The sequence below is a fragment of the Tinamus guttatus genome, unplaced genomic scaffold (assembly GCF_059628265.1).
Source record: "Tinamus guttatus ecotype Peru unplaced genomic scaffold, ASM5962826v1 Tinamus_guttatus_pri_ptg000456l, whole genome shotgun sequence".
Taxonomy (NCBI): Eukaryota; Metazoa; Chordata; class Aves; order Tinamiformes; family Tinamidae; genus Tinamus; species Tinamus guttatus.
Genome location: NW_028288990.1, coordinates 1707438 through 1721791, shown reverse-complemented (window position 1 = coordinate 1721791; position 14354 = coordinate 1707438). Strand labels below are relative to the sequence as shown.

The 14354-nt window shown below is 46.1% G+C and overlaps 1 protein-coding gene across 25 annotated transcripts in view; it reads left to right on the top strand.

The window, feature by feature from the left end:
• Nucleotides 1-8690: 8690 nt before the first annotated feature.
• Nucleotides 8691-14354, top strand: part of NRXN1 (neurexin 1) — a 601940-nt gene continuing 596276 nt past the window's right edge. For all 25 annotated transcript variants that reach the window (XM_088532146.1, XM_088532145.1, XM_088532137.1 and 22 more), the window contains exon 1: nt 8691-9468. In XM_088532146.1, the coding sequence (XP_088388272.1) occupies nt 8730-9468 (739 nt within the window). In that variant the 5' untranslated portion in view covers nt 8691-8729. The remainder of the gene's footprint in view (nt 9469-14354) is intronic.

Genomic DNA, 14354 nt, shown 5'->3' with positions numbered 1-14354 from the left:
AGTTGTGGAGTCTCCTTCTCTGGAGATCTTCAAAACCCGCTTGGATGCACTCCTGTTGCCACATGCTCTAGGTGACCCTGCGTGTGCAGCAGAGTTTGGACTAGATGACCTCTAGAGGTCCCTTCCAACCTTAAGCTTCTATGATGCTCTATAACTATGATTTAAGTTCACAATATTTATAGGTCTAATTCCTAAACTCAGATCTGCCATGGATGGCCTTGAAACACACTGCTGTATGCAGCATATGTATTTTTATGTTATGTCATGCTACCAGGCAAACTTTCACAGAACATTACCACTTTTTCAAGATATGAGCATAGAAGTTGTTTTTAAAATTCGAAAGAATAATTTTATTAAAATTTACTCTTTCTCCTTCTCTCTGCATTTTTTTTTCCACATAGGCAGTCCTGGCAAGCCATTGGAGACAGTTTTTTAAAATCACAATACTAATGTTCACATCAGTCCCACCAAACTCTTCCACAAAGAAAATTCTACAAGCACTTTTTAACAGAGTTAGTAAGAAATTAATAGGAGAAAATGTACATTGGGAGCAACTGGCTTTACCACTGTTCTCTGTTTTAGCATGCTCGTGCCCAGCTGATTGACTTGAGTTGTCAAATCCAAATGTATATATTGAGACAGACATTTTGCCACACTCTGTAGAGTGTCAGCGAGAAAATCGCTGCTGCTTGTGTCATATCATCATCCATCCTGGGGCCTGCAGAGAAGTCGTCAACAAAGCTGGCTGATGAAGGAGCTCCAGCACCGCGCAGCAGAGCAAATACAAGGCCTTTTGCTGCTGATTTCTCCTCGTGATGTGCACTGCTGTGCTCATCAGCCAGCCTGGGAGCCCGGGAGCTTGGGGATTAGATCTGGTGTGTTTGAAAGTGCCATACTTCCCACTTTGGGATTTTGAGCGATCGCACAATAAGCTTTTGTCACGAATAGCTCCTTTCCAAATGTCAACTAGGGAAGACAGCTTGGCTTTTCTGTAATTGAGTAACTGAAATAATTTTCATAAATCAAGAAAAACAGCTACTAGGATTTGTCTATTTCCTTTCATCAGATTCTTCAGCACTACTCTTTTTCTAGGGCCTAAGTCCAAGTAATTTTCTGTATACACTTAATGCATTTTATGAATTTTAGACGTGCTGGTAACTCCCATATTCTTTGCAATACTTTTTCCATTATGATGATTATGTTACAGTAATATAAAGATCTTCGTACTCAACATTTTCCTTGCATTTGCTGAAGAAAAAATAAAAACATATGAGTTGGATACATAACTCCATATATTAGTAGTATAATTTAATATCTCCTGCTTGTTTTACAGACTTAGATGCTGCCTATATTTAAGCCATTGAACAAGCTTGTTTTCCTTATCACTTTACTGCTACAAAGCCAGCAACAATGGTGACTACATGGTGGATTCTCTGGATCACCCCAAGATTTTGATCTTCTCCTAAATACAGTTCATGTGAGATTTTTAGTAGCACCACATAGAAAAGGAATCATTTTTGTCCATGGAAAAAACACATGCAAGCCTTGAAATGTTTTGTGGTCAGTTCTGATTTTGAACTTACTAGGAATCCACATATATCTCTGATCTTCTTGTACACCCACGTTTTCTGATCTTGTTTGCTTTCTTTGCACAACATTAGTTTTGGAGGTCAAAAACCACCTGTACCTCTATGAGTCTTCAATCTTTGTCACTGAAGTAGTGTATCACTAAACTTTGTTGATGCCTTCTGAAATAGCAGTAGACTTGGATACATCATGAAATGCCAGTACTGTGTGTAAGATGAACAAACACTTTAAGCCCTTGAAAGCACGTTCCTTTATCACTTACCAGTTCAGAATTGCTTTTAAGCAACTTGTGAGCACCTTGAACCTGTGAAGTAAAGTATAGCTCCAGAAATCCATCAAGTATCAAATCTGATTAACGAACAGTATATAGTTAGTTGCCTCCCAGTTCTGTTATCTGAATTCAAACTTACATCTCAGTCAAATACCCTAACTAGTGCATTTGATTATTTGCTGCAGTTCATGTAGTTATATTGTATAGTTTTGTCTAAAAAGTTGTCTTCAGACAAGCACAGGGTCAGTTCTTTAACGCGTCTGAAGCTCTTCACAAAGATTTGACCTGGTATGAACAGTTTGCTATATGCTAAATAACTCAGAATAGCTCCAAGAAAAGGTAAAGCTGTCATTTATAAGGCACGTTTATAATGAGAATAGAGCTTTGGGGTACACCAAAAATCTAAAACTGCCCTATTACCGAATAGTCCCTGGACCACTTCAGTACAGATGAAGGTTTGATATCCTTAAAATTTCAGAACAAATCCTGTCGCAGAAATAACCATGTGCTTCCTCATATCTTTAGCATGCCTGTCCAGGTAACCAATGTTTTCAGGAAGCATCTGTAGTTTCCTTTTTTTTTTTTTTTTTTTACTTCTTCTGCACCTTCTTGACTGGGTACTTTGCATTTTTATTAGCTCTGAAAGTCATGTCAATTGCATTGTGTGCCTCAGAGACAGCTCCGGCATTAACTTCAGCTCACCAACATATATTTTATTTAAAGTTACAACTGTTGTACAGTTTCTGATATGCACTTTTTAATGACTCTAAGGCACTTTGTTCTGACAATACCTCCCCCTCCTCAAAAAAGATCTCAGGCTTGCAAGTTGGATAATGTGCTATATTCCCTTTGACAGTAAATGTTATTGGTTTGTTTCCAGGAATATCATAGCTGCTCTCATCTCTTTACTTTTCAAAATCTATAAATATCTTTGTATAAAACAGAACACAAATTTACGCAGCAGAAAGTCAGGTTTCTTTAGTGTAAGGCAATATACTTGTTGCTTCTTGTAAGTTATTCCATGCATTTGTCAAGCTGAAGGACCTTTGAAGAGAGATGGTTTGGAGATCACATTTCCTCTTTTTTTTTTCCCCTTACTCTTCTTTTATATTTTTGTACCACTTCAGAATGAATCAACTGTGATACCATATGCTGCAACAATTGCTGAGAATGACACCAGTAATACATTCTTCCAGAACTCAACAAAAAACAATGCCGTTAAATTAAGGAAATTGTGTTCTCCCTAAATCTCCCTGCTCCCTGCACATTGTGTAGCTTTATTTCTATGTAGGCTCTTCCCAGCCTTCCTTTCACCAGGACAAGCTTCTTGCTACCAATGGAAAGAAACAGCAATATCCTTTGGCTACTGCTGGAATAATGGAAGGTGGCAGGATCCTCCTCCTATGGCAGCACCATATCCATCCATCTCCATCAGTGACTGCCAGGAAGCACTGAGTTTGGCCTTGACACTTGGCATCTAATTGAAAGACCATAGGAAGTTTTTCCACATGTTCACCAGGAGCCACTAAAAACAGGGTCCCAGACGGAAAATAATATATATTTTTAAAATAGTGCCAAATACACTAAACACTTATTTGTAGCAGAAGACAATCTTGCTACTTTAAAAGCATGTGTGAATTTTTATTTTATCACAGCCTATGATTTATCTGCTTTTCAGAGCAGAAGAGATACTTGCTCATTTCTCTGTGCAGATGGGTCAGGTTACTGGAATTGTCAAGATAAATTCTCACTCTTTATTTGAGAATAACTGGATATGGATATCATCTGCCTGAACAAAATGGACCTCTGATTATGCCATAAGTACTGAGGATATGTTGCATTTCTAATAGGTTTTTATTCCCATTACTTAACATGTTGCTTGGTTACCTCATCAAACTTGTCAGCAGTGAGTAATATATATATATATACATGTACATAAAAAGGCTAACTCTTCTGGAATTGAAGTGGGAGATTTTTTTTCTAAAGCACTGATTTCTAAAATTTTAATTCAAAATTAAATTTAATTTAATTCTAAATTTAATTTAATTTAATTTTAAATTTAATTCAAAATTTAATTCAAAATGAAGTTGCTATGTTCACAGCCCGGATAAGAAAAAGTATGGTTGTATGGGCAGATCCCAAACGGTTCTGGGATGCCTTGCATAGGAGCGTCCTGGTGCATCTTGAGATATAACCAAAGTCAGTCCGTATTTTCCAAAGTTTCCAGAACACAGTCTGAGATCCCCTTGTGCAAATGGCCTACGGCTACGGCGTCAAATCTCGGGAGCTGCCGGAGCACGGTGTAAGGAGGCTGGTCTTTTGGAAAACAGGAGCACGTTGCACAGGATCAAGCACTTTCCGAGGCGTCGCACACCAGGCGTACATCATGACGCCGAGGTGCTCCTGAGGCCCGTGCAGCCCCCAGGAGTGGCCGCATCCCTGGAAGACGAGGTGCATCCAGGCGGCTTGAGCAGAGCACCAGAGGTGGCCGCGCTTCCAGCGCCCTTCTCCTGAGACGCGGCACGCAGGAGGGCGGCATCACATCTGCGGTACTTCCCGCGACAGGTCCGCATCGCAGCCGCTGTTTGGGGCTGCAGCAACGAAAAGAAATAACAATAAAAACAGAAAAAAAAAAAGGAGATAATTAGTGAAAGGAAGGAAGCGCAGAGAAGGCACCGCCAGGAGGCGAGGCAGGAGGTTGCGCTCCCGCAGAACGCCCGCTCCGCGCGAGCTCCGCAGCCGCGACAGGCGGCAGCGCGGTGGCCGCCCCGGGCCCCGCCGCTCCCCGCTCCGCCCCGCGCTCCGCTCCGCGCCTTCCGCCCCCCGGCGCGGCGGCGGCCCCGCGGCGCCCCTCCGGGCGGCGGCGCGACTCGGCGCTGCAGGGGCCGCCCCCTGGCGGTGCGGGGGCGGTACCCGGGGGGCTCCGCAGCGCGCGCGGCTCCGCCCTCCGCGGGCAGACGGGCAGCGCCGGCGTCACGTGAGCCGCGCCCCCCCCAACTCCGCCCCCCCCGCGCCCGCCCGTCTCCCGGCGGCTGCCGCCCTAGCCCCGGCGCCGCGGCCCCGGCAGCAGCGCCCGCCCGCCCGCCGGCTCCGCGGCGCAGCCCCGCGCCAGGAGCCCGCGCAGGTGAGCGCAGAGGCGGGGAGGGCACAATGGGTCGTGGCGAGCGGGTGTCGCGATGGTCGCGCGCGCTGCCGCGCCCGGGCAGGGGCTGCTGCGCGGCCATCTGAGACGCCTCCCGTCGGGATGCAGCGGGAAGAGGCAGCCGCGCTGCGCCGGGAGCGGCCGGCTCTCCGGCTGGGGGTGCGCGGGTGCAGGGGATGCGCGGAGCGAGGGTTGCATCGTGGGCGCATGGAAATAAATCCATCTGCAGGGCGGCGGGGGCTGCAGAAGCGATCGCTGCAGCCGCTCAAGGGAGAATTCCGTTCTAGAAATTACGTGGGGCCGAAAGGAGGAAGATTAACGATGCTGCTAAGTGCGCTCCTGCATGGGAGCGCTTCTCCTTTTGGCCGCGCCAAGGCTGTTTTCCAGGTGCTTTTGTTGCACCCTGCGATGGGCAAACTCGCCCGGTCTTCCCCGCTCCCGGGGACAATGAAGGCGCCGGGATTCGCGCAATACGGAGCGAGCTGAGCTGGCGCTCAGGAAGGATTTATTGACCTATGGGTGTCTCTCTCCCCCTTTCTGCAGTTTGCAGAGGCTCAACTGGGGCACCTGTGACATAATTCCTAAAGGATAAAATGGTTGTGGGGGTGTAGAGGGGGCAGCATTTTAATTCGCTGATGAGGCATGGAGTGCCCTGGCCGCGCGTGCATCGGTTCCTGCATATTACTTGCTGCATGCATACATATATGCATACACGTATATACATAGCTGGGAGGGGTCTCTGTTGTTTAAGAGCCCATATCATATATATATATACATATATATATACACACACACATATATATACACGTTAATAAATAGTCCCCTTTGAAGAAACGAAGCTGTCTGTGCGGTTTGGAAATGACTAGACAAGACCGTGCTGTTTACTGACAGTGTGTGAATTATAGCGGCTGTAATAAATGGGCAAGCCTTTTTTTTTTTTCCCTCTCTCTCTCTTTCTTTTTCCTTCTTCCGCATTTCTGTCCTTTTCCTTGGTCTTTTTTTTTTCTCTCTTCTTTCTGCTCGTCTTCCCTCCACCCACCTCTCCCCTCTCCCTTTCTGCCTCTCCTTCCCCCCTGTTTTCCTCCCTTTTCCTTTCTTTTCCTTCCCGCGCCCCGGCCGTCGTTGCGGTGCGCGGGCACACGGAGGGCGCCGCGGGCGGGGACGCTCAGAGCTGGGATCCCCCCGCGCGGCCGCTCCGCGCGGACACCTGTAGGGATGGCTCTGCGCGGGCGCGCGCAGCGCCCCCCGCGCACCCGCCTCCCGCTCCCTCTGCTTCCCCCACGCGCGCTCCCGCCCAGCCGTGCCGGGCGCGCGCGGCCGCTCCTGCATCCCCGCCCCGCGCGCCCCTGCCCACGCGTGCCCGCGCCCCTGCATCCCTCCCACCCGTGGCGAGGCAGGGCTGGCGGCGGGGATCGCCCGTGTCCCCCCGGGCAGGGCAGGGCCTTCCTCCTCCTCCTCCTGTAGCTGCTCCTCCAGGCGCGCCGCTCCGGAGCTGTTTCGAGTGCTGAAGCGCGGCCCGGCGCCGCAAGGAGCGTCACCCCTGGCTGCGGCTCAAAAAAAAAAACCGCACAAATAAATACATAGAATAAGCGCAAAGCCACACGCTGGAGCCAGAGCAAAGGGCGCAGCGGTGTCGGGGAGGAGCTGCCGGGCCCCACGGGCGGGTGGGCGGCTGTCTCGCTCCTGCTCCCGGGGCTTTTCCTGCAGGAGCTGCTGGGAATGTCTCCCCTAGGCGCCGGCACTGGCAAGAAGGGGCGAGCAAGGCAGGTCCCGGGGGCGTCTGGCTGCCCCACAGTGATGCCTGATGCACTCCGACGGTGTCTGGGCATCGCCTGCCTCTGCTTACAGAGCTTGGGGTTTCTCCCTGCCTCCCTTTTGTTGCTCTTGCCCGCCTTGCCTGCGAGAAATAATAAAAATAAACGTGTTAACATTTGGAGGAAGGGAATTAAATATAAAGAGGGAGTGGGAAGTGACTTAGCAATCGATAAAAAGCCAAACATGGCAGGTGCAGGTGGCCGAGGTGTCTGCCTGGGAGCAGGTTTTGCCCTGCAGGCAGGTCTCTGTCCCCTCTCCCATGCAGCCCGGTGAAGGGTTCGGCAGCCGCGCTCTTCAGCCTCGCTGCTGCTGGCAAATGGGGAGTTGAAGGGGAAGTGGCGCGAGGGAGGTGTCAGCTCCTTCATCAGAAGATATCTGCTGATCCACACCTTCCAGAAAAGGTATAAGGATGCCGGGGAAGGCAGGGGGAGAGGAGAGCCTTGAAGCTGCACTGAAATGCTTTAGTTGCAGAGACCTCTTCAGAGGAACAGGGTGAACTGTGGTGCACGTATTGTTTTTAAATGGAGAGTTGACGAAGGGCAGTTAGGTGTCCATGCCTGCGGTACTGCGCCGCATTTTGGAGCACTAACACCTGGGATCAGCTGCTCTGCATTGTGAATAATGTGAGCACTGGCACTGGCTTGAGTTGGATTTTCCTGGCCATTCAGCAGCAAAAGAAACCAGGTGGCAGCGAAAAATGCAGTTTGAAATTTTCTAAAAGCCTCTAAAAAACCGTTGCAATTCTCCCTCACCCCACAGTAGTAAAGCAGGGGTTGTGGCATCAACAGCTGCGCCTGCCAGTCCTTGGTGTGAGCTCAGTCCACTTTATGTGTTTCTTAGCCATATTAGAAAGAACTAGAACCAGTATCAGTGGCATTAACAAGACCCTGTAGTTATACTGGCTCTGATATTTCCATAAATAAAATGAAATAAAGTGCAGGATGAACAGCATCTGTTCAGGGCCCTTTTTTTTAACATCAGTCCTATAATAAAATAGACTACTAAAATATTTGAAAGTTTTGGAAGGGTAGTAGTAGTTTATGTATAGATTATACCATAAAAATGTAATCTAGTGTAAGCATATGCATTAAGATTTAAGTTCAGCACCTCAGGATATTATGATTCCTCAGTAGCTCCAGTATTACAGCAGCAGTTTATTTGCCTGATGTCGACCTATGATTCAAGTGACAGATTAATCATAAGCACACACGATCGATCAGTTTTACGTGTTGACGTTTTATCGATTGCGATGCCTTATTGCTTTGTTTCGATTCCTTGCAGATTAGGAACAAAAGCAGCAGAGGAGGATCTCAGCCCCTGGATTTCTGCTCTGGCCCTTCTGCAAGCAGACAGAAGAGGAGCTGTCAGGCTTTGCATGTCAAGTAGCCACTCAGCTGTTTGACAGCTTCTGGGTTTCAACCCCATTGGGATCGAGGCCGCTCAGGAAACCTTGAGCGATGAGTCCTGTCATCTGCTGATGCTGCTCTAGCACCATGGCAGGCTGTCCATGAGCTGACAGGGGGATCTGTCCGTGCCAGGAAGGCTGCACTGGGATTGGCACTTGGCTTCCTACCGAACTATGGCTGGGATGTGAAGCCCGCGCGGCCACGCGCACTTGGATATTGCTACAGTCTTGCTCCCTTGTGGATCTTCGCTTCTGAGAGCTCCGTGTCCCCCCACTGTCGCCTGCACAGGTGATGCGGACTCTCGCCCCTGTGGCCACCAACTCGTGGGCCGCACAGTGAAGCCATCCACCGGCGCCTTCGTGTTGCAGGTGGCAGGGCCTGGGCAGTGCAGAGCAGCAGAGCGCGTGCGGGCAGCGCCCGGCAAGATTTTACGCTGTTGGCCCCCGGGGCCCCCGCGCCGCCCCCCGCCGGCCCTGCCGCCCCGCTTGCCCACCGCCGGCCACGCAGGATGGGGGCGGTACTGGTGCGGCGCGGGGGCTGCCTGCTCCTCTGGCTCGCCCTGCTGCTGGGCTGCTGGGCCGAGCTGGGCAGCGGGCTCGAGTTCCCGGGGGCCGAGGGCCAGTGGACCCGCTTCCCCAAGTGGAACGCGTGCTGCGAGAGCGAGATGAGCTTCAACATGAAGACGCGCAGCTCCAGTGGGCTGGTGCTCTACTTCGATGATGAGGGCTTCTGCGACTTCCTTGAGCTCATCCTCACGCAGGGTGGGCGGCTGCAGCTCAGCTTCTCCATCTTCTGCGCCGAGCCAGCCACGCTGCTCTCTGACACGCTGGTCAACGACAACCGCTGGCACACTGTGGTCATCCGCCGCCACTTCAAGAACACGACTCTGGTCATCGACCGTGCCGAGGCCAAGTGGGTGGAAGTGAAATCCAAGCGGCGGGACATGACAGTATTCAGCGGGCTCTTCCTGGGCGGGCTCCCGCTGGAGCTGCGGTCAGCCACCCTCAAGCTGACGCTGAGCTCCGTGAAGGACCGTGAGCCCTTCAAGGGCTGGATAACTGACGTCAGGGTCAACTACACGCAGGTGTCGCCTGTGGAGAGCCAGGAGGTGCGGCTGGATGACGAGCAGAGCCGCCTGTGCGCCGGTGACGATGTCTGCCTCAATGGGGGTGTCTGCTCAGTGCTCAACGACGAAGCCGTCTGCGACTGTTCCCAGACGGGCTTCCGTGGCAAGGACTGCAGCGAAGGTAAGGCGCCCCCTCTGCCTCCACAGCCGAGTCGCGTCCTCCAGCGCAGAGCTGCCTCTCCTGGGGCCCTGCGCCCTCCGCCACCAGGGAGGAGGAGGAGAAAAGCGATGCTGAGGGCAACCTTGGCAGGTGGAGATGCTGTGTGCTGGCTGTTGCAGGGTTGGGGAGACCCCGAGCCCAGCCAGTGTGTTGACGTGCGGAGCGGAAACCGGTGATTCATTTGTGAGTCGCCTGGGAGGGGAAGATGAGGAGGGTGGTAAGGCAGAAGATGAGGGTTTTAGCCAAACGGGGCCGCTGCCGCGTCCAGCGGTTCCCAGAGCCCATCGTGCAGACAGGCTGAGTCCCAGAGGGCCAGGGGAGGCATGGGCTCCAGGAGCGTCCAGTGGTCCCAAGCAGTCGCCCCAAGCAAAGGGGAGTTTGGTAAAACCCTGCTCTCCTTGTGGGAATCCTGCCCACAAGTAAATCACGGTTGAAAATGTGGTCCACGTGCAGCCCCCCGCGCTCATCGCGTTTCACTGGGAAATGTGCCACTGCTGAGGCTGCTTGAGTGTAGGGGAGCACCCATGCTGCGTGCCTGGCATGGGCTTCAGAGGTGTTGGACTGCAGGAAGGCAAAATGCATCCAGGGAATTACAATCTCCACATCCCAAAGCTGAGAGCAAAGACCTAAGTATAAAATGCCAATGTGTAAATATAAAAAAAAAAAAAGGTGATATGTGGGCCAAGTGGATGTCCTCACTGAGTGGCTGCATGCTGTTTATGGCTGAATAATTTGCCTTTCTCATTTCTATCAAATTTTGCTCGCTATGAGAAAGAAAACATCATTTGTGACTGTGCCTTATTATGTAACACCTGCTGTCCTTAGTTTCAATACTCCAACACTGCCGTCATTGTGCATCCTGTTTACTTTTTCAGCTGTTTATCTTACATCTGCCATTTGTTCCAAAAATACCAAGCCTTTTTACTTTTTTAAATGTTTTCAATAAAGAGAGCGCAAAAGTAGCTTTGGAAAATGATTAACTTACCCCTTCACTAGCACATGTATTTCTATAATGTATATAGGCACACATATAAATATAATCTAATTTGGGACTTATAAGAAGGTGACATTCAAAATAATATTTAGAATCGCCCAAATTAAAGTAAAATCTGGGCTTCACTCAAACACTATCAGTTTTACAATTGACGTCAGTGGGATCAAGATTAGATCCACAAGTGTCTTTTGTCCACAAAGAAGCCTTATAAAATAATAGCAAGACGTATAATTTTAGCAAAGCTTCTCTACAAAGAATCATAAAATATTCAGATTCTAATATCATTAGGAAGAGAAGGCAACATTGCCACTGATTGCAATATGAATGGAGTGAAGCCACAGTTCATATAGGTTGAGGGAGAAAAGGTGAAAGATCAGTCAGGTTTTGATGAAGAGATTAGTAGCTACTCATATGTGCTATGAAGATATTGAACTAGTTTGAAAAATAATATTTCAATCTTCTAAGAAATAGAAAAGACAAAAGGACAAGTAAAACTATTATGTCAGCCAAGAAGTAAACCTTGGCTTTGTAGTAAACCGTAAACCTAACATTCTGCTGTTAGATTTTGATCTTCTGTTTCAAGAAGTACATTTCCCAGTAATTTCAGAGGGAGTTTGCCATTCCTGAAAAATGGAAGATAAGGGTCTTGGAGAGCAATGAATGAGATGAGGAGGTCTGTGATGTTTTGAGTCTTCATCTTGTTTTGTTTTTTGACCAGAAATGGTTGACTAGAAATTTTAATGTCAAATTATATCCCAGTGATACTTTTTTCCCACCTTTTAGGCAAAAAATAATCATTGTATTTCCTTGGAGGTTTTGCTTTTTGCTATTGTTAGGATTTAGTCCTTTTTGAACCTTCTGCATCTCTACAGTTTGACAGAGCACATAATTGCATAATATAATGAGGCTATTAGAGGGTAATAATAATAATAAAATTTCTAAAATTTTCTATCCTGCCATGCACATTTAAGAGATTATAAATAGAATATAAATAGTCATGGTTTTAAGCTTTAAGATGAGATTTTTTACATCATTTATTTTATTTTCTGGAAGGGTCTATTTTTTTGAATTTCCGCCTTTGAAAATCTACTTTTTTCCAGAGGAAAAGCTTTAAAAAATTTAACCTACTGCAACCTTGAAAACCCCATAACAATATAAGTTGTTCCCAGTAGGCTTAAATCTCCCTCTACTTGTCTAAATCAGGAGTGGCTTTATTTATGTTATCATCTGGATTACATTAGTGCATAAACAAGTTAAGTTATCTAAAAATCAGCATCGGATTTATGACATTCAGTCATGCTGTTGGTTTGAGTAGGATCTACACTCTCTTCAGGGTGATCTTTGGCATGAATTACAGAAAAAGGGCAGGAGTTTTACAGCTTATAGTACAGAAAATCATGATCTCTGCAGTTCTGTTTTCTATTAGTCCATAGGCTTGTGAATAAAGATGGTACAAGACAGTGAAAGTACAAGGCAGTCTTCTAAAAAAGAAATAAAGTATGATTTGCTTTAAAATATGCCCTGATTACCATATCAATTTTCTGATAAAGTTTTTACACTCATCACAATCTTAACACTCAATGAAAATGATATTATTCGTGGAAAATGATATTATTCGTGGAAATGATATTATTCGTGGAAATGAGTGAAATGAGTATGGTTTGATTTTACAACAAAGTGAACTGTTCATTAAAAAGACTGATCTTTACAATCTATGCAATTCGTATTTACGGAATATACATGAAATAAAAAAACACACTTTCATTTGGGAACTTTCTCACGGACCCCAGCTTCTTGTCACTTCACGCCCTTATGCTTTTCTGTATCTGTAACTATTAGAAAAAATTACTCACAGGCAGTTTTATCCTTCTAAAATATCGATGGCCTTCATGACTCAGTATTATCTTTTTGCAGCTACTACTGTAGGCAATTATTCTGCGAATTGAAAGTGTTCCTGTTTTGAACATGTCTAACTGTCCTACTGAGTTTCTGTTTTGTGGAAAAAATGAGGACTGCTCATGCAGCTGTTCCCTGTAAGAGATATTTTTCCTTGTCAGATGCTCAGTAGTTGTTTCCAGCTATGGTCTGAGCTGTGAAAATGAATTTTTAAGGAAGCAAATTCCAGATGGCTCAAGCTAGCCAGCATTTGATTTGTTTGTTTGGGTTCTGAATATATTGCATAAATCTTTGTTGTGCACATTTTCTTCTTCATGCTAACTTTTTAAAAAGGCATCCAATATTTGACTCTTTTTTGGATTTTTTTTCATGTTTTAATTCTTTCAATTCTTTCATGCCTTGGAGAAAACATACAAACATATTTTGACATGAATTATCTTCTGTGAGATATATGTTTGACTTCAAAGCAATGCGAATGAAGTCAGTACACATAAGAAGTTGTGCAAGAGCAACCACCCTTGTCGTTATCTTTCTTGAATAGTTAGATAAATGTGCTGTGGGATAACAAATACTGTGAGCAAAACTTCCCTTCTGATTTACACTTCAGATTCTTTGTCTACAATATGCCTCTCTACTACGTGATTTGTATTTGTTCTGCACACTGAATTCCTTATCACTGCCAATGACCACCGGGGTGATGCTGATTTAGGAGAAGGGATGGGAATCCACTAGAGATTATGCCAAGGTTCTGTAGTATTTAGGGAATGGTTCAATTTCGTCTAAGTAAAAAATCTTTAATATTATTTAATATTTTTTAAATAGTGGATTTTTTTGGCAGAGTAGAACTTTTATGGCAGATAGTCAAATAATCCCTGAGTCTTTCAAAATGTTTTAAATCGGCGCTCCTTAATTTCAGTTGTATGTAAATAGAAACCTCACGTCAGTTTAGAGAAGAATTTTGCATCATTTTCCTAATGCAATTTGATATATTATTTTGTTTGCCAGGATTTTGCATTATAAGGTATTGATTTCAATATCTGCCTCATGTGAAATCACAGCAATTTAAATATTGTGTCACTGCTAATTAGGAACTGTCAGTCTGTTTTATTTTCCAAGAAGGCTACTTGTTGAACACTGCTAATCCTTTCAAAATGGTCATATTGAAACACTTCCAGAAGAGCACTTAGGCATACAGCATTCATCTTAGCACCTCAGATCAATAGTCTTTTATATAGTGAGTTTGTTGCTTCCCCCTGCTAAGATGGAGGGCTCATGCCAAATTTGAGTTTATACTGAAAATTATAGGGGACTAATATGCTGGATTTTACTTTTGACAGCTTGTGTCAGATTGGTCACACAGTAAAAATTTCAAAATTATATAATGAAATTGGCTATATTTTAATGTAATTACACTTCAGGGCCTCCAGCCATTTTGGACCAAAGCAGCTGATCTTTTCTCAGCTGCAGGCTGGTTTCCACTTAAGTGGAAGACTCCCTAGGAATCTTTTTACTGTATATGTTAGCCAAGGAGTTGTGGGGAAAACATTTAGATTAGGGAGCATATAATTGTATCCCATCATCATTACTGAGCTGATGGATGGGAATGAGGAAACAGACTAAGAAGTAAAAACAGTTCTTAACTTTAAGTAGAGCCTAACTGTAACATATGGCTCCAAGAGTTCATTCTTCATTTTATAAAAGTATCAAAATTAAAATTGGCTGGTAAACAAAAGAGTTCATTACACTCTTGTTGAAATTAATACAGTGTTTTGTCTTCCGGAAAGCTTGGCATTGCTTTCCGAAAACATGAAGCTGTACCAGATTCTGGAAAAATACATTTCTGGCTTACTGTGCATTAGTTGAAAGCTGTATACCTTTATAAAAGCAAGGTTTTACAGAATAGCAAAGGGCATACTGAATTGTTGTGCACCTGAGGAGTAAAATGTAAAGACCCAAA